Below are 24,844 nucleotides of genomic sequence, written 5' to 3'. Positions count from 1 at the left end.
GCGGGAATTAGATTGGATGATTAGATCTAATTGGATGCCATCTGCAAGAAGAAGAAGAGCGGGCGACAGGCTGGAAGCGAATTGAAATGGAAAAGCGCTGCGTAGCTATTGTAAAGGTGAAGCAGCTGCTTTACAAGTGGGGCGCACTGTTGAGTGCTACATCACAAGGGGTTCGCGCTGATTGTACGGAGATTGTGACAGAAGGTTAAATGGCGTCCCTTGACAAGGCAAGAACCAAGATCTATGTCCGGAGAAGTGCAGTATCATCATAAGGAGACTTATACTTGGAATACGGAGGAGGACTATAGGGGAAAAGAGAGGCAGAGGAGGTTTTAGAGAGGGGGAGGAAGAGGGTGAGCTTGAATCGGTTAAAAATGGGGCAAAAAAGAGATGGTTTGTTAAAGAAGAATGGTAGAAAATGTAAGCAGAGTGAGTTGAAAATAGGAGGAGAAATGAAAATGAATGAGGGCGAAGTATCGGAGGTGGTAGGTGTGGTGAAGTTCTCAGTGCAGGCCTCAGGCTCCGAGGGTCAGGATAAAGATGAGTCTGTGACAGTTGGAGTGAAGTTTTTGGAAAAAGTGGACCCTTGCCTTTTGGCTGATCCATTTGTGGTTTCAGGGTGGGGTGAAAACAGAGTTGGGTACTGTGGAATCGGTGAGGGTAACCAGAAGTGGTCTTGTGATAATTGTTTGTGGGGCTGGGGATCGGAAATGTTCCTTGCGAAAGAGGCAGGTTCAGGTTTCCAGGGTTAGAGTAGTACAGAAGTTGTCATATGGTGAGGCAGTGAAGAAAGTAGAGGAAGATGGGTCAAGCGGGAGGGATCCTGAGAGGAGTGGTGTGAGTAGTAGATCTGTACCAGTACAGATGGATAGGCCAACAAGTGATATATTGGATTTTTGGCATTTATATCAATGGTTATCAACTGTACTGCAGGGATGGAATGTATATCGCAGAAAATAGAGGTTGTGGTGGCAGCTGAAGAGAGGAATTTGGGTGTGTGAGACTTGACATAAGAAGCATTTACGTGGTGTCGCATCCTTTCAGGCTGTTGGCCTGAAAGTAGGACTAAATTGATTTAAATACTGGAGTATTTATTTATTTACTTATGTATTATTTTGTGTGAGTGTAGTGTTAGATGGTAGGGTATTTTGTTTTTATTTATTTACCTATTCAATCTATTCCAGTCTAGTAGGTGGCGGTAATGCAACATTTATTGGATACCAACCACTTTTTAACCTCATCGAAGAAGAAGAAGAAGAAGAAGCAGCGGGCTCGTGAGAGGAGGGGGCGATTTCTCTTTCTCAAAGAGTCCACAGTCCTTTTCGGATGTGTTAGACCTATGTCTATTCCGTTCAAATTTTTTTTATTTATTATATACATTTCATTTGGAAGACCCCCCCCCCAATTTCTCCCCGAAATAAAACACAACATGGAATCGAAGATGGAGTAACTCAAGACTCTCTATTTTACCTCTTCTTGTTTTACCTCAATTTAATGGACCGGATGATTTCCAAGTCAAACTGTGATTCCCACAGCTTTGCAGGGGAGGTAAGCTAATCATAGCTAGCTAACTAGCATAAAATAGTTGTGTGTGTGTGTGTGTGTGTGTATATATATATATATATATATAAAATATATATATAAAATAGCTAGCTCTTTCTAGCCATAACTTCCATGTATTCACAAAAACGACATATTGGATAATGGACGTTACCTCTTAATGAAACGTTGTTTTATTAGCTTAGCTAACGTTTACAATCGGCTAGTGTTCGTTAACTGTTCTCGTTAGGTCGGTAGCTTGCTAACTAGCTAATACGTCAGCTACTGTAACTGGCTTACAAACGTTAGCATAACTAGCTAGTGTAATCGAGTTGATTTTGTGCACCGTAATATTAGCCTAGATGGTCATACGTCTTACTATACGGGTGAAAGATGGTTAGATATATGTCAGTTTTACTAGTTATATAGAAAACAAACTAACGCTTCTGGCTTGCTAAATTCTCGAGACGAGATAATGCCTCATCACTGTTGTCACTAAAGATGAGTGTTTCACTAGTTGGGACAATGAATAGCCAAGGTTAAGTTAGTTTTATATTCGGACATTCAACAGACATTGGCCGAAATCCATTTTTAAAATGGTAAAAAATCAATAACTAATTTAATTTATTGTTACAGAAACATAAAAATAGATATGGTTTATTCTATAAATTTTTAGCATACTTTAACCTTTTAAAAAAAAAAATCAGATTTGATGGAAATACATAAAATCTTCGAAATGCAATTTTAAAGCTGTATAAATCAATAACTAATTCACTGTCAAAGGAACATTAAACTAGGTGTGATTTATTCTATAAATGTCTAGCATACTTTTACAACCTTTTTGTTTTGAGGAAAAATTCCAGTTTTGATTTGATAGAGGGCATGTAGTCCATCTAGAAGGCGTGTGGTCAAAGTTCTAATGAGTCTGTTATAACCTATTAGAAGGGGCCCCGGCAGAAAATTCTGCGTTTTCAGTCATATTAAATTAGAATACAGGAAAAAACAGGTTACGTGGACTTAGAATACGTGGACAACTACAAATACTTAGGTGTCTGGTTAGACTGTAAACTCTCCTTCCAGACCCATATCAAACATCTCCAATCCAAAGTTAAATCTAGAATTGGCTTCCTATTTTGCAACAAAGCATCCTTCACTCATGCTGCCAAACATACCCTTGTAAAACTGACCATCCTACCAATCCTCGACTTTGGCGATGTCATTTACAAAATAGCCTCCAATACCCTACTCAACAAATTGGATGCAGTCTATCACAGTGCAATCCGTTTTGTCACCAAAGCCCCATATACTACCCACCATTGCGACCTGTACGCTCTCGTTGGCTGGCCCTCGCTTCATACTCGTCGCCAAACCCACTGGCTCCATGTCATCTACAAGACCCTGCTAGGTAAAGTCCCCCTTATCTCAGCTCGCTGGTCACCATAGCATCTCCCACCTGTAGCACACGCTCCAGCAGGTATATCTCTCTAGTCACCCCCAAAACCAATTCTTTCTTTGGCCGCCTCTCCTTCCAGTTCTCTGCTGCCAATGACTGGAACGAACTACAAAAATCTCTGAAACTGGAAACACTTATCTCCCTCACTAGCTTTAAGCACCAACTGTCAGAGCAGCTCACAGATTACTGCACCTGTACATAGCCCACCTATAATTTAGCCCAAACAACTACCTCTTTCCCAACTGTATTTAATTAATTAATTTATTTTGCTCCTTTGCACCCCATTATTTTTATTTCTACTTTGCACATTCTTCCATTGCAAAACTACCATTCCAGTGTTTTACTTGCTATATTGTATTTACTTTGCCACCATGGCCTTTTTTGCCTTTACCTCCCTTCTCACCTCATTTGCTCACATTGTATATAGACTTGTTTATACTGTATGTTTGTTTTACTCCATGTGTAACTCTGTGTCGTTGTATCTGCCGAACTGCTTTGCTTTATCTTGGCCAGGTCACAATTGTAAATGAGAACTTGTTCTCAACTTGCCTACCTGGTTAAATTAAGGTTAAATAAAAGGTTGTGGGAAGGGGGCATAGCACAGACTGAGAGAACACTGTAGTATGCAACTGTGAGGGAAAGATTTTATCTTTGAAGCACTACTATGTGTTCCACAAAGTGTCTTTAAATGTGTCAACAAAGCATTAAAAATGTGGTCTTTTTTTTTCTGCCAGTCTTCAGTGCGAAGCTAGACTGCACAATGTGTGCTTTGCATCATCTAGAGAAATGGTCATCTGACCAACTGGGTTTGTCTTTGTGTACTATAACAGTAGCCTATGAAAACTCATGTAGTTTCATCCTTCCAAGACATTTAGAAGTATAAAACTTTGTCTTGAAACTTTTTTTGTAATCAGGGTTATCCTTGTTCTAATGCTCTATCGTTATTCTATTTGATGAGAGATACGAGATACATACTATGACAGAAATTCGCTGTAATAGGTATGTACACTTGTATCTGGCACAAGTGACAATTAAACTGATTTGAATTTCAAAGACTGACGACATTGTAATGTTTGATATTACAACATTGATGTGTGATATCTTTTTTTGGTGCAAATGTATGCCTTTTGTATTTCTATACGATTTATATTGCCTGAATACTCGATGATTAACACCTCAGTTATGTGTGCTTCTGTCAGGGTTGTGGTCAAATGCATGTCATTTAAAGTCAATTTAGCGATTTGAACAACAAAAAATCCAATTCAATTTTAAAATGTCTCCTAATTGCAAAAGCATGTAACAGAATTTGGGTATTCCAGAACTGTAATTTACATGTAAATAAACTATAAACCTGTTTTTTTACGTTTTAAATACTGCAGATAAAATGCTCTGTGTGCCAGAGGTGGTACCACAGCTTGTCTGGGAATGACACGGAAGGACTTCAACGAAGCCAAAATAGAAAATGATTGGAAGGGGCGTCTCTGCTGTTAACTTATAAATAAATGACTGTTGTGCCTTGTAACTGCTTTAAAATGTGGAAGTGCTGCACACAAAAAAATGCGAACATTGATTTGGCATACAATTTAAGATCGTAAACATTGTGCAACTTTATGTAAACATTGTCTTACTTAATTTCAAGTGCAATTTGTTGTATATTAACATTTCTTTAAAGTTATGGTAAATAAATGCATTTTCACCTTTTTTCTGAGACAATCAGTGAATGTTATTGATTTTTATATAGCTTTAAATGGCATTTTATAGATGTCTATTTCTTTCAAGTCAAAACTGTTTGTTTTTTTCTCCAAAAAACAGGTGTTAAAGTATGCTCAACATTTATAGAATAAATCATACCTAGTTTGATGTTTCTGTGGCAAACGGTGAATTAGTTATTGATTTATATATTTCTAACAAGTCAAAAACAAAGGTTCTAAAAGTATGCTAGACATTTATAGAATAAACCAAATCTAGTTTTGTTTCTGTGACAACCAATTCAATTTTTATTTATTTTTTACCATTTTAAATGGGTTTTGGTGAATATGTGAATATAAATCCAACTTTACCTCGATCAATGAATGAGCTTATTTTGGTGGTGAGTAAATCAGGTGACCAAACGTCCACAAGGCGCAGTGCTCTACACATTACGTTTTACAAGGAACATGTGAGCGCGTCTTTTGTTTGGAAAGAAAAATGTAGAAGCACACGAATTTGAGCACAATGGGGGGGGAATATGAGGTGGCAATCTGTTTTCTTTTGTATTATAATGGTTCAAGCATGACAATCATGAATCTGCTCTGTGTATTCTCCATGCCATTCAGAGGCTGCAGTATCGTGATCTGTAATCATCATCACAACATACTTTGGCAGATATGCGATTTAAAATGGTGTAGGTACAATTACCAATGTGTTGTGTTAATCACTAGCGTGAGCAACAATTCGTTGAATCTGAGGTTAGCCTTCAAAATAAAACATTTGGAATTGTACCACAATTGGACCGATGATGCTAAACAAGGTTGAAGTGTAATATATAAATGAAACAAAATACCTTTGTTAATTTGACACAAAAGTAAAGATGTGTAGATGTACAGACTTCAGGATTGCATTGGGGTCATGCTTATATCACAATGAAGGGCCTTACCTATGCATCTTGGTTCTATTAAATGGGGTATATCAGCCTATCACAATGAAGGGCCTTACCTATGCATCTTGGTTCTATTAAATGGGGTATATCAGCCTACTCAGTGACACTCCCAGAACACAAACCTTAAGAGTTTTCACAAATCGTAATGTCGTAGCGCTTATTGCTCTACTCAGAAACCACTGTTAAATTACCAACAATAAGCTCACCAGTCAACCTACTGTATGAGTATTACAGGGCTGACTCTTAAATAGTCGACTAGGCGATTGTTTGGTCGTTATGCTGTTGGTCAACCAATATGTTTTTTGGGGGGGTCAAATATTAGCGGGATTTTTTTTTTTTTAAGGCACTCGAGATAGACACCTGTCTTATTGGCCCCCATCTCAGTGATCTAATCCATTGCGGAGGCCGTAGGGATGGCACAGTCCAAGAAGAATGGGGTTTGTAGTTAAGTTTGGGGCGGCAGGGTAGCCTAGGGGTTAGAGAGTTGGACTAGTAACCGGAAGGTTGCAAGTTCAAATCCCCGAGCTGACAAGGTACAAATCTGTCGTTCTGCCCCTGAACAGGCAGCTAACCCACTGTTCCTAGGCCGTCATTGAAAATAAGAATTTGTTCTTAACTGACTTGCCTAGTTAAATAAAGGTAAAATAAAAATATATATATATAAAATACATAATTCACTTCTCTCCAGAATGTCCTCCTGCCAATCTGTGCACATTCATTGTTTCATAACTTAATTGTTTGCGTTTTGATTTGTTAGTGTCCTATAATTTCTAATCTATAATGTAGATTAGAAATGAATGGCTGGTAATATATTCAATACATTCCAGTCTTTTACTGTCTACCGCAACCTACGCTACACTAGTGAGAAACACGTTTTTGGTTTATTTTGTTCCATTTTATGAGTTTTGTCAGTTTAGTCGTTGTCTTTTGTTTGGAGCGCTCCTGTCAGTGTTGAGTAAGGATGCATACCTGAATACGCATAGAAATAGAGGCTACTTTGCCTGCATGCAATTGTAAATGTGCCCATTTGGGGATCTGATAATATTTCTGATTGTCTTAACGCACCACCACTAATGAGCCATGGAGCTTCTCAAAGGGAACATTTGCTTCACCTCAAACAACGAGTAAATAACATCTGTTTTTACATTCATTGATAATGATCATAGTTCTTCAATGTATTTGAAAATCAACATCTTTTCAGGTGTCTTCCTTTTTAATAACCATGCGGTGTGCAAGGGATAAATGTCCTGCTCTGATCCAATGGAAATGTCATTAAAATAGACCTATCTGATTACTTCTGATCCCTTAAACTCTGACTGGCCAAGAATATTTGATTAAATGTTGCAAATTTGTTAGTGCCTGCTTTTGTCCAGACTCAAGTTAATAGTTGATACAGTGTTTCATGTTCTTTGCAGGCAGGCCATGCTTAGCCAATGTGATTTATATTATTTATTTTTTTTATCAGAATATTTTCTACCTGCATGCTGCAATATTTTTGTTTGCCTAATATAGGCTATTTGTACATAGTTGCAATGGGCTCCCGATTGGCGCAGCGGTCTAAGGCACTGCATCTCGGTGCAAGACGCGTCACTACAGTCCCGGGTTTGTATCACATCCGGCTGTGATTGAGAGTCCAGTAGGGCTGCGCACAATAAGGCCCAGCATCGTCCGGGTTTGGCCTGGGTAAGCCGTCACTGTAAATAAGAATTTCTGAACTGACTTGACAAGTTTAAATAGAGGTTACATTTAAAAAATAAAAGTCATTTGCAATAGAAGTTACTTGTTAGGTTTATCATTTCGATAATAATTTTGAAATACGAAGATGTTATTAGAAATTAAATTAAACTGTTCTACGAAAAATGTACATATGAAAACAATAACTGGAAACCAGATCGGTAGGAAATGGTAAGATACATTTGCATTCTGCATGAGAAAAGTTGCAGACTCCTCCTGTAGCCTCTTACTGGCAACTTCAGGAGAGTAACGACAGAATCTGCAAAAGCCAGCAGGAGGAGGATGGTCGGGACGGGTTAAGGTTTTTTCCTTCTGGCTATCTTGATCTCTGGATCTCTCTTGAGTCATTTGTGTCTTATTTCATCAAACGGTGCGCTTAAAGCATCAGACAAACGTGATACATATATAGTTGATTTTATTAAAACACATGGCTATTTATATATGAAAAAATACATGTTTTAAAACAGTTTAAATTGGGGTGATTTTATTGTAAAGGCGAACCACCGATTCTACCATTGTTGCTCACGCTAATGTTCACTACACGTAATACTATTCATGAACATCTTGTAAAACATATGCTAGCTATGTTGTAAAACACTTTTGCTAGTGTGTGTGTGTGATACTACTTGTTTGTTTTTTGTCCTACTCAATGCATATTTGTAAAAGCCCCTTTTCCACTAAACTGGAGGGTAGTCCTGTCAGATTAAAATAGTCAATAAAGAACTCCCAGACACAACTGTTACTCCACTGACTGATGATAAAACACGTTCTCTTCCGTGTGTTTGGCTGCCATTTACAGGTAGCTGTATCCAGTGAGGTGGGAGGCGTATCCAAGGGTGAATATGAAGTTTGCCGAACCCTTGGAAAGCCAGAGGCTGTCTTTTCTTTTGGAAAAGGCCGCCTCTAGGGAAGCCCTGATGTGGAAGGTGTACGTGCCCAAAAAGCCATCTCCCGGCAGTCAGGTGAGTCCCACAACACATAACAACATACTGTTGTCAATATGAAAGAGAAAGCAGCAGGTCATTGAAATTGCTGTGTTGGTCAATTGCACCCAAGGTCCAACTGAAAAGTGGAAGCCAAATTTAACCCAACCCCTTTGAAAGACACGTATACATACAGGTATTTTATGCTGGCTTGCCTCTAACCGCTAGGCTAACTGCTGCCAATGTTAGACCATGGAGGTGGTGAAATTGTTAGGTTATTTCCTTGGTCCAGCTACAGTAGGGCAACAAAGTATTTAGTCAGCCACCAATTGTGCAAATTCTCCCACTTAAAAAGATGAGAGAGGCCTGTAATTTTTCATCATAGGTACACTTCAACTATGACAGACAAAATGAGAGAAAAAAAATCCAGAAAATCACATTGTAGGATTTTTAATTAATTTATTTGCAAATGATGGTGGAAAATAAGTATTTGGACAATAACAAAAGTTTATCTCAATACATTGTTATATACCCTTTGTTGGCAATGACAGAGGTCAAACGTTTTCTCTTAAGTCTTCACAAGGTTTTCACACACTGTTGCTGGTATTTTGGCTCATTCCTCCATGCAGATCTCCTCTAGAGCTGTGATGTTTTGGGGCTGTTGCTGGGCAACACAGACTTTCAACTCCCTCCAAAGATTTTCTATGAGGTTGAGATCTAGAGACTGGCTAGGCCACTCCAGGACCTTGAAATGCTTCTTACGAAGCCACTCCTTCGTTGCCCGGGCAGTGTGTTTGGGATCATTGTCATGCTGAAAGACCCAGCCACGTTTCATCTTCAATGCCCTTGCTGATGGAAGGAGGTTTTCACTCAAAATCTCACGATACATGGCCCCATTCATTCTTTCCTTTACACGGATCAGTCGTCCTGGTCCCTTTGCAAAAAACAGCCCCAAAGCATGATGTTTCCACCCCCATGCTTCAGAGTAGGTATGGTGTTCTTTGGATGCAACTCGGCATTCTTTGTCCTCCAAACACGACGAGTTGAGTTTTTACCAAAAAGTTATATTTTGGTTTCATCTGACCATATGACATTCTCCCAATTTTCTTCTGGATCATCCAAATGCTCTCTAGCAAACTTCAGACGGGCCTGGACATGTACTGGCTTAAGCAGGGGGACACGTCTGGCACTGCAGAACTTGAGTCCCTGGCGGCGTAGTGTGTTACTGATGGTAGGCTTTGTTACTTTGGTCCCAGCTCTCTGCAGGTCATTCACTAGGGGGGTGTGGTTCTGGGATTTTTGCTCACCGTTCTTGTGGTCATTTTGACCCCACGGGGTGAGATGTTGCGTGGAGCCCCAGATCGAGGGAGATTATCAGTGGTCTTGTATGTCTTCCATTTCCTAATAATTGCTCCCACAGTTGATTTCTTCAAACCAAGCTGCTTACCTATTGCAGATTCAGTCTTCCCAGCCTGGTGCAGGTCTACAATTTTGTTTCTGGTGTCCTTTGACAGCTCTTTGGTCTTGGCCATAGTGGAGTTTGGAGTGTGACTGTTTGAGGTTGTGGACAGGTGTCTTTTATACTGATAACAAGTTCAAACACGTGCCATTAATACAGGTAACGAGTGGAGGACAGAGGAGCCTCTTAAAGAAGAAGTTACAGGTCTGTGAGAGCCAGAAATCTTGCTTGTTTGTAGGTGACCAAATACTTATTTTCCACCATAATTTGCAAATAAATTCATTAAAAATCCTACAATGTGATTTTCTGGATTTTTTTTCTCGCATTTTGTCTGTCATAGTTGAAGTGTACCTATGATGAAAATTACAGGCCTCTCATCTTTTTAAGTGGGAGAACTTGCACAATTGGTGGCTGACTAAATACTTTTTTGCCCCACTGTATCTATATCACCTGAGGTCAGAGTTATGGGGAGAATGCATTTGCTTTCATTTGTGAGTGCAAAAGGGCATTGACTAAAGCACCTGCTGTGGCGGAGGTTCATGCTTTCACTTCTCCCCTAGTTATTTGTCCAACGAACAGACACGCTCTGTTTCTAAAACCTCCTCAGTTAAGATAAGCTGTTAGTGCCAATGCCACCAGAGCCTGATATTGAGTCTTTTCCAACATAGAGGACTCTGACCTTCCTCATCTGGCCTCTACAGTAACGGGCCTTGCCTGTCCCAAATAACGGGGGGTAGTAACGGGCACAACCTGTCCAAATAACGGGGGGTAGTAACGGTTACCGCCTGTCCCAAAAACAGAGTGTGGTAAAGTCAATTCAAGCATGTCAAGACAATAACAGGGGGTCCTGGTAGAATGGTTGTATTGCTCGCTGACTACTAATTTCACAATGATGCAAGAGTCACTTTAACAAGGTGACATAATGGTGAGAAATGGCCCGGTGGCTTTAGGGCAAGGCTAGTTCAGGTCACTTTAACAAGGCGATATAATGGTGAGAAATTGCCCGGTGGCTTTAGGGCAAGGCTAGTTCAGGTCACTTTAACAAGGCGACATAATGGTGAGAAATGGCCCGGGGCTTTAGGGCAAGGCTAGTTCAGGTCACTTTAACAAGGCGACATAATGGTGAGAAATGGCCCGGGGGCTTTAGGGCAAGGCTAGTTCAGGTCACTTTAACAAGGCGATATAATGGTGAGAAATGGCCCGGTGGCTTTAGGGCAAAGCTAGTTCACGTCACTTTAAAGCAAATTCTTGAATGTGTCCCAATTGGTATCCTTTTTCCCCTAGTGCACTTGGCCTCTGGTCTAAAGTAGTGCACTATATAGGGCGTTGGGTGCCATTTGGGACACATCCATGTCTGTTGAGGCTAATGACTTCCAGTGAGAGCAGTGCTGGTTAGACCAGTATCATATTACAGGTAAAGGCGCCCTCATGCTTCCCATCCGAAACAGTTCGTGTCATATATTGACAACATTTTGTGACATTTTTGTACGTTTTCGTCTTCGGCAAGTTTTCACCTGTTTTGTGCACACAGTATTTGAGGCAAGTGGAAGTTTGGTTGCCAAATCTACGCCTCTTAGTCGGTGATTGGTCAACAGTTGGGATTCTTCAATTAAGTGTTTGTTGTCATTCAACAAGAGACGACTCGTTATCGTGTACATTCTTTCACTTGAGAAATTCTGCACCAAATATCTTAGGGCGTCATTGTAAATAAGAATTTGTTCTTAACTGACTTGCCTAGTTAAATAAAGGTTAAACAAAATAATAATAATAAGGATAGTCACAGTTCATATGAGGAAATTAGTCAATTAAAATAAATTCATGAGGCCCTAATCTACGGATTTCACATGACTGGGAATACAGATATGCATCTGTTGGTCAAAGGTAGCGTTTTTTTTATTTTTAAGTCTCACAATGGGCCTCGGTGTGTCAACTTGGTATCTGTGCATTCAAAGCCCTGATGTGGAAGGTGTACGTGCCCAAAAAGCCATCTCCCGGCAGTCAGGTGAGTCCCACAACACATAACAACATACTGTTGTCAATATGAAAGAGAAAGCAGCAGGTCATTGAAATTGCTGTGTTGGTCAATTGCACCCAAGGTCCAACTGAAATTTGGCTTCCACTTTTAACCCAACCCCTTCGAAAGACACGCATACATACAGGTATTTTATTTGTGCTGGCTTGCCTCTAACCGCTAGGCTAACTGCTGCCAATGTTAGACCATGGAGGTGGTGAAATTGTTAGGTTATTTCCTTGGTAGAGCTATCTACACTGCTCAAAAAAATATAGGGAACACTTAAACAACACAATGTAACTCCAAGTCAATCACACTTCTGTGAAATCAAACTGTCCACTTAGGAAGCAACGCTGATTGACAATACATTTCACATGCTGTTGTGCAAATGGAATAGACAACAGGTGGAAATTATAGGCAATTAGCAAGACACCCCCAATAAAGGAGTGGTTCTGCAGGTGATGACCACAGACCACTTCTCAGTTCCTATGCTTCCTGGCTGATGTTTTGGTCACTTTTGAATGCTGGCGGTGCTTTCACTCTAGTGGTAGCATGAGACGGAGTCTACAACCCACACAAGTGGCTCAGGTAGTGCAGCTCATCCAGGATGGCACATGCGAGCTGTGGCAAGGTTTGCTGTGTCTGTCAGCGTAGTGTCCAGAGCATGGAGGCGCTACCAGGAGTCAGGCCAGTACATCAGGAGACGTGGAGGAGGCCGTAGGAGGGCAACAACCCAGCAGCAGGACTGCTACCTCTGCCTTTGTGCAAGGAGGAGCAGGAGGAGCACTGCCAGAGCCCTGCAAAATGACCTCCAGCAGGCCACAAATGTGCATGTGTCTGCTCAAATGGTTATAAACAGACTCCATGAGGGTGGTATGAGGGCCCGACGTCCACAGGTGGGGGTTGTGCTTTTTAGAATTAGACTCCATGAGGGTGGTATGAGGGCCCGACGTCCACAGGTGGGGGTTGTGCATACAGCCCAACACCGTGCAGGATGTTTGGCATTTACCAGAGAACACCAAGATTGGAAAATTCGCCACTGGCGCCCTGTGCTCTTCACAGATGAAAGCAGGTTCACACTGAGCACGTGACAGACGTGACAGAGTCTGGAGACGCCGTGGAGAACGTTCTGCTGCCTGCAACATCCTCCAGCATGACCGATTTGGCGGTGGGTCGGTCATGGTGTGGGGTGGCATTTCTTTGGGGGCCGCACAGCCCTCCATGTGCTCGCCAGAGGTAGCCTGACTGCCATTAGGTACCGAGATGAGATCCTCAGATCCCTTGTGAGACCATATGCTGGTGCGGTTGGCCCTGGGTTCCTCCTAATGCAAGACAATGCTAGACCTCATGTGGCTGGAGTGTGTCAGCAGTTCCTGCAAGAGGAAGGCATTGATGCTATGGACTGGCCCGCCCGTTCCCCAGTCCTGAATCCAATTGAGCACATCTGGGACATCATGTCTCGCTCCATCCACCAACACCACGCTGCACCACAGACTGTCCAGGAGTTGGCGGATGCTTTAGTCCAGGTCTGGGAGGAGATCCCTCAGGAGACCATCCGTCACCTCATCAGGAGCATGCCCAGGCGTTGTAGGGAGGTCATACAGGCACGTGGAGGCCACACACACTACTGAGCCTCATTTTGACTTGTTTTAAGGACATTACATCAAAGTTGGATCAGCCTGTAGTGTGGTTTTCCACTTTAATTTTGAGTGTGACTCCAAATCCAGACCTCCATGGGTTGATACATTTGATTTCCATTGATAATTTTTGTGTGATTTTTGTTGTCAGCACATTCAACTATGTAAAGAAAGAAAAAAGTATTTAATAAGAATATTTCATTCATTCAGATCTAGGATGTGTTATTTCAGTGTTCCCTTTCTTTTTTTGAGCAGTGTATATCACCTGAGGTCAGAGTTATGGGGAGAATGCATTTGCTTTCATTTGTGAGTGCAAAAGGGCATTGACTAAAGCACCTGCTGTGGCGGAGGTTCATGCTTTCACTTCTCCCCTAGTTATTTGTCCAACGAACAGACACGCTCTGTTTTTAAAACCTCCTCAGTTAAGATAAGCTGTTAGTGCCAATGCCACCAGAGCCTGATATTGAGTCTTTTCCAACATAGAGGACTCTGACCTTCCTCATCTGGCCTCTACAGTAACGGGCCTTGCCTGTCCCAAATAACGGGGGGTAGTAACGGGCACAACCTGTCCAAATAACGGGGGGTAGTAACGGTTACCGCCTGTCCCAAAAACAGAGTGTGGTAAAGTCAATTCAAGCATGTCAAGACAATAACAGGGGGTCCTGGTAGAATGGTTGTATTGCTCGCTGACTACTAATTTCACAATGATGCAAGAGTCACTTTAACAAGGCGACATAATGGTGAGAAATGGCCCGGTGGCTTTAGGGCAAGGCTAGTTCAGGTCACTTTAACAAGGCGATATAATGGTGAGAAATGGCCCGGTGGCTTTAGGGCAAGGCTAGTTCAGGTCACTTTAACAAGGCGATATAATGGTGAGAAATGGCCCGGTGGCTTTAGGGCAAGGCTAGTTCAGGTCACTTTAACAAGGCGACATAATGGTGAGAAATGGCCCGGTGGCTTTAGGGCAAGGCTAGTTCAGGTCACTTTAACAAGGCGATATAATGGTGAGAAATGGCCCGGTGGCTTTAGGGCAAGTCTAGTTCAGGTCACTTTAACAAGGCGATATAATGGTGAGAAATGGCCCGGTGGCTTTAGGGCAAGGCTAGTTCAGGTCACTTTAACAAGGCGACATAATGGTGAGAAATGGCCCGGGGGCTTTAGGGCAAGGCTAGTTCAGGTCACTTTAACAAGGCGATATAATGGTGAGAAATGGCCCGGTGGCTTTAGGGCAAAGCTAGTTCACGTCACTTTAAAGCAAATTCTTGAATGTGTCCCAATTGGTATCCTTTTTCCCCTAGTGCACTTGGCCTCTGGTCTAAAGTAGTGCACTATATAGGGCATTGGGTGCCATTTGGGACACATCCATGTCTGTTGAGGCTAATGACTTCCAGTGAGAGCAGTGCTGGTTAGACCAGTATCATATTACAGGTAAAGGCGCCCTCATGCTTCCCATCCGAAACAGTTCGTGTCATATATTGACAACATTTTGTGACATTTTTGTACGTTTTCGTCTTCGGCAAGTTTTCACCTGTTTTGTGCACACAGTATTTGAGGCAAGTCGAAGTTTGGTTGCCAAATCTACGCCTCTTAGTCGGTGATTGGTCAACAGTTGGGATTCTTCAATTAAGTGTTTGTTGTCATTCAACAAGAGACGACTCGTTATCGTGTACATTCTTTCACTTGAGAAATTCTGCACCAAATATCTTAGGGCGTCATTGTAAATAAGAATTTGTTCTTAACTGACTTGCCTAGTTAAATAAAGGTTAAACAAAATAATAATAATAAGGATAGTCACAGTTCATATGAGGAAATTAGTCAATTAAAATAAATTCATGAGGCCCTAATCTACGGATTTCACATGACTGGGAATACAGATATGCATCTGTTGGTCAAAGGTAGCGTTTTTTTTTATTTTTAAGTCTCACAATGGGCCTCGGTGTGTCAACTTGGTATCTGTGCATTCAAAGCCCTGATGTGGAAGGTGTACGTGCCCAAAAAGCCATCTCCCGGCAGTCAGGTGAGTCCCACAACACATAACAACATACTGTTGTCAATATGAAAGAGAAAGCAGCAGGTCATTGAAATTGCTGTGTTGGTCAATTGCACCCAAGGTCCAACTGAAATTTGGCTTCCACTTTTAACCCAACCCCTTCGAAAGACACGCATACATACAGGTATTTTATTTGTGCTGGCTTGCCTCTAACCGCTAGGCTAACTGCTGCCAATGTTAGACCATGGAGGTGGTGAAATTGTTAGGTTATTTCCTTGGTAGAGCTATCTACACTGCTCAAAAAAATAAAGGGAACACTTAAACAACACAATGTAACTCCAAGTCAATCACACTTCTGTGAAATCAAACTGTCCACTTAGGAAGCAACGCTGATTGACAATACATTTCACATGCTGTTGTGCAAATGGAATAGACAACAGGTGGAAATTATAGGCAATTAGCAAGACACCCCCAATAAAGGAGTGGTTCTGCAGGTGATGACCACAGACCACTTCTCAGTTCCTATGCTTCCTGGCTGATGTTTTGGTCACTTTTGAATGCTGGCGGTGCTTTCACTCTAGTGGTAGCATGAGACGGAGTCTACAGCCCACACAAGTGGCTCAGGTAGTGCAGCTCATCCAGGATGGCACATGCGAGCTGTGGCAAGGTTTGCTGTGTCTGTCAGCGTAGTGTCCAGAGCATGGAGGCGCTACCAGGAGTCAGGCCAGTACATCAGGAGACGTGGAGGAGGCCGTAGGAGGGCAACAACCCTGCAGCAGGACTGCTACCTCTGCCTTTGTGCAAGGAGGAGCAGGAGGAGCACTGCCAGAGCCCTGCAAAATGACCTCCAGCAGGCCACAAATGTGCATGTGTCTGCTCAAATGGTTATAAACAGACTCCATGAGGGTGGTATGAGGGCCCGACGTCCACAGGTGGGGGTTGTGCTTTTTAGAATTAGACTCCATGAGGGTGGTATGAGGGCCCGACGTCCACAGGTGGGGGTTGTGCATACAGCCCAACACCGTGCAGGATGTTTGGCATTTACCAGAGAACACCAAGATTGGAAAATTCGCCACTGGCGCCCTGTGCTCTTCACAGATGAAAGCAGGTTCACACTGAGCACGTGACAGACGTGACAGAGTCTGGAGACGCCGTGGAGAACGTTCTGCTGCCTGCAACATCCTCCAGCATGACCGATTTGGCGGTGGGTCGGTCATGGTGTGGGGTGGGGTGGCATTTCTTTGGGGGGCCGCACAGCCCTCCATGTGCTCGCCAGAGGTAGCCTGACTGCCATTAGGTACCGAGATGAGATCCTCAGATCCCTTGTGAGACCATATGCTGGTGCGGTTGGCCCTGGGTTCCTCCTAATGCAAGACAATGCTAGACCTCATGTGGCTGGAGTGTTTCAGCAGTTCCTGCAAGAGGAAGGCATTGATGCTATGGACTGGCCCGCCCATTCCCCAGTCCTGAATCCAATTGAGCACATCTGGGACATCATGTCTCGCTCCATCCACCAACACCACGCTGCACCACAGACTGTCCAGGAGTTGGCGGATGCTTTAGTCCAGGTCTGGGAGGAGATCCCTCAGGAGACCATCCGTCACCTCATCAGGAGCATGCCCAGGCGTTGTAGGGAGGTCATACAGGCACGTGGAGGCCACACACACTACTGAGCCTCATTTTGACTTGTTTTAAGGACATTACATCAAAGTTGGATCAGCCTGTAGTGTGGTTTTCCACTTTAATTTTGAGTGTGACTCCAAATCCAGACCTCCATGGGTTGATACATTTGATTTCCATTGATAATTTTTGTGTGATTTTTGTTGTCAGCACATTCAACTATGTAAAGAAAGAAAAAAGTATTTAATAAGAATATTTCATTCATTCAGATCTAGGATGTGTTATTTGAGTGTTCCCTTTCTTTTTTTGAGCAGTGTATATCACCTGAGGTCAGAGTTATGGGGAGAATGCATTTGCTTTCATTTGTGAGTGCAAAAGGGCATTGACTAAAGCACCTGCTGTGGCGGAGGTTCATGCTTTCACTTCTCCCCTAGTTATTTGTCCAACGAACAGACACGCTCTGTTTTTAAACCTCCTCAGTTAAGATAAGCTGTTAGTGCCAATGCCATCAGAGCCTGACATTGAGTCTAATGGCCCGGGGGCTTTAGGGCAAGGCTAGTTCAGGTCACTTTAACAAGGTGACATAATGGTGAGAAATGGCCCGGTGGCTTTAGGGCAAGGCTAGTTCAGGTCACTTTAAAGCCAATTCTTGATTGTGTCCCAATTGGTATCCTTTTTCCCCTAGTGCACTTGGGCTCTGGTCTAAAGTAAAGTTTTTTTTGTAAGTGCCCAAAAAGCCATCTCCCGGCAGTCAGCTGAGTCCCACAACACATAACAACATACTGTTGTCAATATGAAAGAGAAAGCAGCAGGTCATTAAAATAACTGCGTGGGTCAATTGCACCCAAGGTCCAACTGAAATTTGGCTTCCACTTTTAACCCAACCCCTTCGAAAGACACGCATACATACAGGTATTTTATTTGTGCTGGCTTGCCTCTAACCGCTAGGCTAACTGCTGCCAATGTTAGACCATGGAGGTGGTGAAATTGTTAGGTTATTTCCTTGGTAGAGCTATCTACACTGCTCAAAAAAATAAAGGGAACACTTAAACAACACAATGTAACTCCAAGTCAATCACACTTCTGTGAAATCAAACTGTCCACTTAGGAAGCAACGCTGATTGACAATACATTTCACATGCTGTTGTGCAAATGGAATAGACAACAGGTGGAAATTATAGGCAATTAGCAAGACACCCCCAATAAAGGAGTGGTTCTGCAGGTGATGACCACAGACCACTTCTCAGTTCCTATGCTTCCTGGCTGATGTTTTGGTCACTTTTGAATGCTGGCGGTGCTTTCACTCTAGTGGTAGCATGAGACGGAGTCTACAACCCACACAAGTGGCTCAGGTAGTGCAGCTCATCCAGGATGGCACATGCGAGCTGTGGCAAGGTTTGCTGTGTCTGTCAGCGTAGTGTCCAGAGCATGGAGGCGCTACCAGGAGTCAGGCCAGTACATCAGGAGACGTGGAGGAGGCCGTAGGAGGGCAACAACCCAGCAGCAGGACTGCTACCTCTGCCTTTGTGCAAGGAGGAGCAGGAGGAGCACTGCCAGAGCCCTGCAAAATGACCTCCAGCAGGCCACAAATGTGCATGTGTCTGCTCAAATGGTTATAAACAGACTCCATGAGGGTGGTATGAGGGCCCGACGTCCACAGGTGGGGGTTGTGCTTTTTAGAATTAGACTCCATGAGGGTGGTATGAGGGCCCGACGTCCACAGGTGGGGGTTGTGCATACAGCCCAACACCGTGCAGGATGTTTGGCATTTACCAGAGAACACCAAGATTGGAAAATTCGCCACTGGCGCCCTGTGCTCTTCACAGATGAAAGCAGGTTCACACTGAGCACGTGACAGACGTGACAGAGTCTGGAGACGCCGTGGAGAACGTTCTGCTGCCTGCAACATCCTCCAGCATGACCGATTTGGCGGTGGGTCGGTCATGGTGTGGGGTGGCATTTCTTTGGGGGGCCGCACAGCCCTCCATGTGCTCGCCAGAGGTAGCCTGACTGCCATTAGGTACCGAGATGAGATCCTCAGATCCCTTGTGAGACCATATGCTGGTGCGGTTGGCCCTGGGTTCCTCCTAATGCAAGACAATGCTAGACCTCATGTGGCTGGAGTGTGTCAGCAGTTCCTGCAAGAGGAAGGCATTGATGCTATGGACTGGCCCGCCCGTTCCCCAGTCCTGAATCCAATTGAGCACATCTGGGACATCATGTCTCGCTCCATCCACCAACACCACGCTGCACCACAGACTGTCCAGGAGTTGGCGGATGCTTTAGTCCAGGTCTGGGAGGAGATCCCTCAGGAGACCATCCGTCACCTCATCAGGAGCATGCCCAGGCGTTGTAGGGAGGTCATACAGGCACGTGGAGGCCACACACACTACTGAGCCTCATTTTGACTTGTTTTAAGGACATTACATCAAAGTTGGATCAGCCTGTAGTGTGGTTTTCCACTTTAATTTTGAGTGTGACTCCAAATCCAGACCTCCATGGGTTGATACATTTGATTTCCATTGATAATTTTTGTGTGATTTTTGTTGTCAGCACATTCAACTATGTAAAGAAAGAAAAAGTATTTAATAAGAATATTTCATTCATTCAGATCTAGGATGTGTTATTTTAGTGTTCCCTTTCTTTTTTGAGCAGTGTATATCACCTGAGGTCAGAGTTATGGGGAGAATGCATTTGCTTTCATGTGTGAGTGCAAAAGGGCATTGACTAAAGCACCTGCTGTGGCGGAGGTTCATGCTTTCACTTCTCCCTAGTTATTTGTCCAACGAACAGACACGCTCTGTTTTTAAAACCTCCTCAGTTAAGATAAGCTGTTAGTGCCAATGCCACCAGAGCCTGATATTGAGTCTTTTCCAACATAGAGGACTCTGACCTTCCTCATCTGGCCTCTACAGTAACGGGCCTTGCCTGTCCCAAATAACGGGGGTAGTAACGGGTACAACCTGTCCAAATAACGGGGGTAGTAACGGTTACCGCCTGTCCCAAAAACAGAGTGTGGTAAAGTCAATTCAAGCATGTCAAGACAATAACAGGGGTCCTGGTAGAATGGTTGTATTGCTCGCTGACTACTAATTTCACAATGATGCAAGAGTCACTTTAACAAGGCGATATAATGGTGAGAAATGGCCCGGTGGCTTTAGGGCAAGGCTAGTTCAGGTCACTTTAACAAGGCGATATAATGGTGAGAAATGGCCCGGTGGCTTTAGGGCAAGGCTAGTTCAGGTCACTTTAACAAGGCGATATAATGGTGAGAAATGGCCCGGTGGCTTTAGGGCAAGGCTAGTTCAGGTCACTTTAACAAGGCGATATAATGGTGAGAAATGGCCCGGTGGCTTTAGGGCAAGGCTAGTTCAGGTCACTTTAACAAGGTGATATAATGGTGAGAAATGGCCCGGTGGCTTTAGGGCAAGGCTAGTTCAGGTCACTTTAACAAGGCGATATAATGGTGAGAAATGGCCCGGTGGCTTTAGGGCAAGGCTAGTTCAGGTCACTTTAACAAGGCGATATAATGGTGAGAAATGGCCCGGTGGCTTTAGGGCAAAGCTAGTTCACGTCACTTTAAAGCAAATTCTTGAATGTGTCCCAATTGGTATCCTTTTTCCCCTAGTGCACTTGGCCTCTGGTCTAAAGTAGTGCACTATATAGGGCGTTGGGTGCCATTTGGGACACATCCATGTCTGTTGAGGCTAATGACTTCCAGTGAGAGCAGTGCTGGTTAGACCAGTATCATATTACAGGTAAAGGCGCCCTCATGCTTCCCATCCGAAACAGTTCGTGTCATATATTGACAACATTTTGTGACATTTTTGTACGTTTTCGTCTTCGGCAAGTTTTCACCTGTTTTGTGCACACAGTATTTGAGGCAAGTGGAAGTTTGGTTGCCAAATCTACGCCTCTTAGTCGGTGATTGGTCAACAGTTGGGATTCTTCAATTAAGTGTTTGTTGTCATTCAACAAGAGACGACTCGTTATCGTGTACATTCTTTCACTTGAGAAATTCTGCACCAAATATCTTAGGGCGTCATTGTAAATAAGAATTTGTTCTTAACTGACTTGCCTAGTTAAATAAAGGTTAAACAAAATAATAATAATAAGGATAGTCACAGTTCATATGAGGAAATTAGTCAATTAAAATAAATTCATGAGGCCCTAATCTACGGTTTCACATGACTGGGAATACAGATATGCATCTGTTGGTCAAAGGTAGCGTTTTTTTTATTTTTAAGTCTCACAATGGGCCTCGGTGTGTCAACTTGGTATCTGTGCATTCAAAGCCCTGATGTGGAAGGTGTACGTGCCCAAAAAGCCATCTCCCGGCAGTCAGCTGAGTCCCACAACACATAACAACATACTGTTGTCAATATGAAAGAGAAAGCAGCAGGTCATTAAAATAACTGCGTGGGTCAATTGCACCCAAGGTCCAACTGAAATTTGGCTTCCACTTTTAACCCAACCCCTTCGAAAGACACGCATACATACAGGTATTTTATTTGTGCTGGCTTGCCTCTAACCGCTAGGCTAACTGCTGCCAATGTTAGACCATGGAGGTGGTGAAATTGTTAGGTTATTTCCTTGGTAGAGCTATCTACACTGCTCAAAAAAATAAAGGGAACACTTAAACAACACAATGTAACTCCAAGTCAATCACACTTCTGTGAAATCAAACTGTCCACTTAGGAAGCAACGCTGATTGACAATACATTTCACATGCTGTTGTGCAAATGGAATAGACAACAGGTGGAAATTATAGGCAATTAGCAAGACACCCCCAATAAAGGAGTGGTTCTGCAGGTGATGACCACAGACCACTTCTCAGTTCCTATGCTTCCTGGCTGATGTTTTGGTCACTTTTGAATGCTGGCGGTGCTTTCACTCTAGTGGTCTACAACCCACACAAGTGGCTCAGGTAGTGCAGCTCATCCAGGATGGCACATGCGAGCTGTGGCAAGGTTTGCTGTGTCTGTCAGCGTAGTGTCCAGAGCATGGAGGCGCTACCAGGAGTCAGGCCAGTACATCAGGAGACGTGGAGGAGGCCGTAGGAGGGCAACAACCCAGCAGCAGGACTGCTACCTCTGCCTTTTGTGCAAGGAGGAGCAGGAGGAGCACTGCCAGAGCCCTGCAAAATGACCTCCAGCAGGCCACAAATGTGCATGTGTCTGCTCAAATGGTTATAAACAGACTCCATGAGGGTGGTATGAGGGCCCGACGTCCACAGGTGGGGGTTGTGCTTTTTAGAATTAGACTCCATGAGGGTGGTATGAGGGCCCGACGTCCACAGGTGGGGGTTGTGCATACAGCCCAACACCGTGCAGGATGTTTGGCATTTACCAGAGAACACCAAGATTGGAAAATTCGCCACTGGCGCCCTGTGCTCTTCACAGATGAAAGCAGGTTCACACTGAGCACGTGACAGACGTGACAGAGTCTGGAGACGCCGTGGAGAACGTTTTGCTGCCTGCAACATCCTCCAGCATGACCGATTTGGCGGTGGGTCGGTCATGGTGTGGGGTGGCATTTCTTTGGGGGGCCGCACAGCCCTCCATGTGCTCGCCAGAGGTAGCCTGACTGCCATTAGGTACCGAGATGAGATCCTCAGATCCCTTGTGAGACCATATGCTGGTGCGGTTGGCCCTGGGTTCCTCCTAATGCAAGACAATGCTAGACCTCATGTGGCTGGAGTGTGTCAGCAGTTCCTGCAAGAGGAAGGCATTGATGCTATGGACTGGCCCGCCCGTTCCCCAGTCCTGAATCCAATTGAGCACATCTGGGACATCATGTCTCGCTCCATCCACCAACACCACGCTGCACCACAGACTGTCCAGGAGTTGGCGGATGCTTTAGTCCAGGTCTGGGAGGAGATCCCTCAGGAGACCATCCGTCACCTCATCAGGAGCATGCCCAGGCGTTGTAGGGAGGTCATACAGGCACGTGGAGGCCACACACACTACTGAGCCTCATTTTGACTTGTTTTAAGGACATTACATCAAAGTTGGATCAGCCTGTAGTGTGGTTTTCCACTTTAATTTTGAGTGTGACTCCAAATCCAGACCTCCATGGGTTGATACATTTGATTTCCATTGATAATTTTTGTGTGATTTTTGTTGTCAGCACATTCAACTATGTAAAGAAAGAAAAAGTATTTAATAAGAATATTTCATTCATTCAGATCTAGGATGTGTTATTTGAGTGTTCCCTTTCTTTTTTGAGCAGTGTATATCACCTGAGGTCAGAGTTATGGGGAGAATGCATTTGCTTTCATTTGTGAGTGCAAAAGGGCATTGACTAAAGCACCTGCTGTGGCGGAGGTTCATGCTTTCACTTCTCCCCTAGTTATTTGTCCAACGAACAGACACGCTCTGTTTTTAAAACCTCCTCAGTTAAGATAAGCTGTTAGTGCCAATGCCATCAGAGCCTGACATTGAGTCTAATGGCCCGGGGGCTTTAGGGCAAGGCTAGTTCAGGTCACTTTAACAAGGTGACATAATGGTGAGAAATGGCCCGGTGGCTTTAGGGCAAGGCTAGTTCAGGTCACTTTAAAGCCAATTCTTGATTGTGTCCCAATTGGTACCCTTTTTCCCCTAGTGCACTTGGGCTCTGGTCTAAAGTAAAGTTTTTTTTGTAAGTGCCCAAAAAGCCATCTCCCGGCAGTCAGCTGAGTCCCACAACACATAACAACATACTGTTGTCAATATGAAAGAGAAAGCAGCAGGTCATTAAAATAACTGCGTGGGTCAATTGCACCCAAGGTCCAACTGAAATTTGGCTTCCACTTTTAACCCAACCCCTTCGAAAGACACGTATACATACAGGTATTTTATGCTGGCTTGCCTCTAACCGCTAGGCTAACTGCTGCCAATGTTAGACCATGGAGGTGGTGAAATTGTTAGGTTATTTCCTTGGTCCAGCTACAGTGGGGCAAAAAAGTATTTAGTCAGCCACCAATTGTGCAAGTTCTCCCACTTAAAAAGATGAGAGAGGCCTGTAATTTTTCATCATAGGTACACTTCAACTATGACAGACAAAATGAGGGGAAAAAATCCAGAAAATCACATTGTAGGATTTTTAATGAATTTATTTGCAAATGATGGTGCCAATGTCAGACCATGGAGGTGGTGAAATTGTTAGGTTATTTCCTTGGTACAGCTATCTATATTACCTGAGGTCAGAGTTATTTATTTATTTATTTTTATTTTATTTTACCTTTATTTAACCAGGTAGGCAAGTTGAGAACAAGTTCTCATTTACAATTGCGACCTGGCCAAGATAAAGCAAAGCAGTTCGACAGATACAACGACACAGAGTACACATGGAGTAAAACAAAGATACAGTCAATAATACAGTATAAACAAGTCTATATACAATGTGAGCAAATGAGGTGAGAAGGGAGGTAATGGCAAAAAAGGCCATGGTGGCAAAGTAAATACAATATAGCAAGTAAAACACTGGAATGGTAGTTTTGCAATGGAAGAATGTGCAAAGTAGAAATAAAAATAATGGGGTGCAAAGGAGCAAAATAAATAAATAAATAAAAATGAAATACAGTTGGGAAAGAGGTAGTTGTTTGGGCTAAATTATAGGTGGGCTATGTACAGGTGCAGTAATCTGTGAGCTGCTCTGACAGTTGGTGCTTAAAGCTAGTGAGGAGATAAGTGTTTCCAGTTTCAGAGATTTTTGTAGTTCGTTCCAGTCATTGGCAGCAGAGAACTGGAAGGAGAGGCGGCCAAAGAAAGAATTGGTTTTGGGGGTGACTAGAGAGATATACCTGCTGGAGCGTGTGCTACAGGTGGGAGATGCTATGGTGACCAGCGAGCTGAGATAA

At 43.5% G+C, this 24,844-nt stretch overlaps 1 protein-coding gene across 5 annotated transcripts in view; it reads left to right on the top strand.

Annotated features, from left to right (window-relative positions):
* Nucleotides 1-1,248: 1,248 nt before the first annotated feature.
* LOC112237325 (cyclin-I) overlaps nt 1,249-24,844 on the top strand; it is a 44,717-nt gene continuing 21,121 nt past the window's right edge. The window contains exons 1-2 of one of the 5 annotated variants that reach the window (XM_042302723.1): nt 1,249-1,548; nt 8,164-8,326. In XM_042302723.1, coding sequence (XP_042158657.1) covers nt 8,207-8,326 — 120 coding nt within the window. In that variant the 5' untranslated portion in view covers nt 1,249-1,548; nt 8,164-8,206. Of the gene's footprint in view, nt 1,549-8,163; nt 8,327-11,688; nt 11,749-15,351; nt 15,412-21,284; nt 21,347-24,844 lie in introns of those variants that run through there. The other 4 variants (XM_042302721.1, XM_042302726.1, XM_042302725.1 and 1 more) reach the window with 4 other exon arrangements.

This window comes from Oncorhynchus tshawytscha, linkage group LG20, assembly GCF_018296145.1.
Source record: "Oncorhynchus tshawytscha isolate Ot180627B linkage group LG20, Otsh_v2.0, whole genome shotgun sequence".
Taxonomy (NCBI): Eukaryota; Metazoa; Chordata; class Actinopteri; order Salmoniformes; family Salmonidae; genus Oncorhynchus; species Oncorhynchus tshawytscha.
This window is presented reverse-complemented; position numbering and strand designations above follow the sequence as displayed.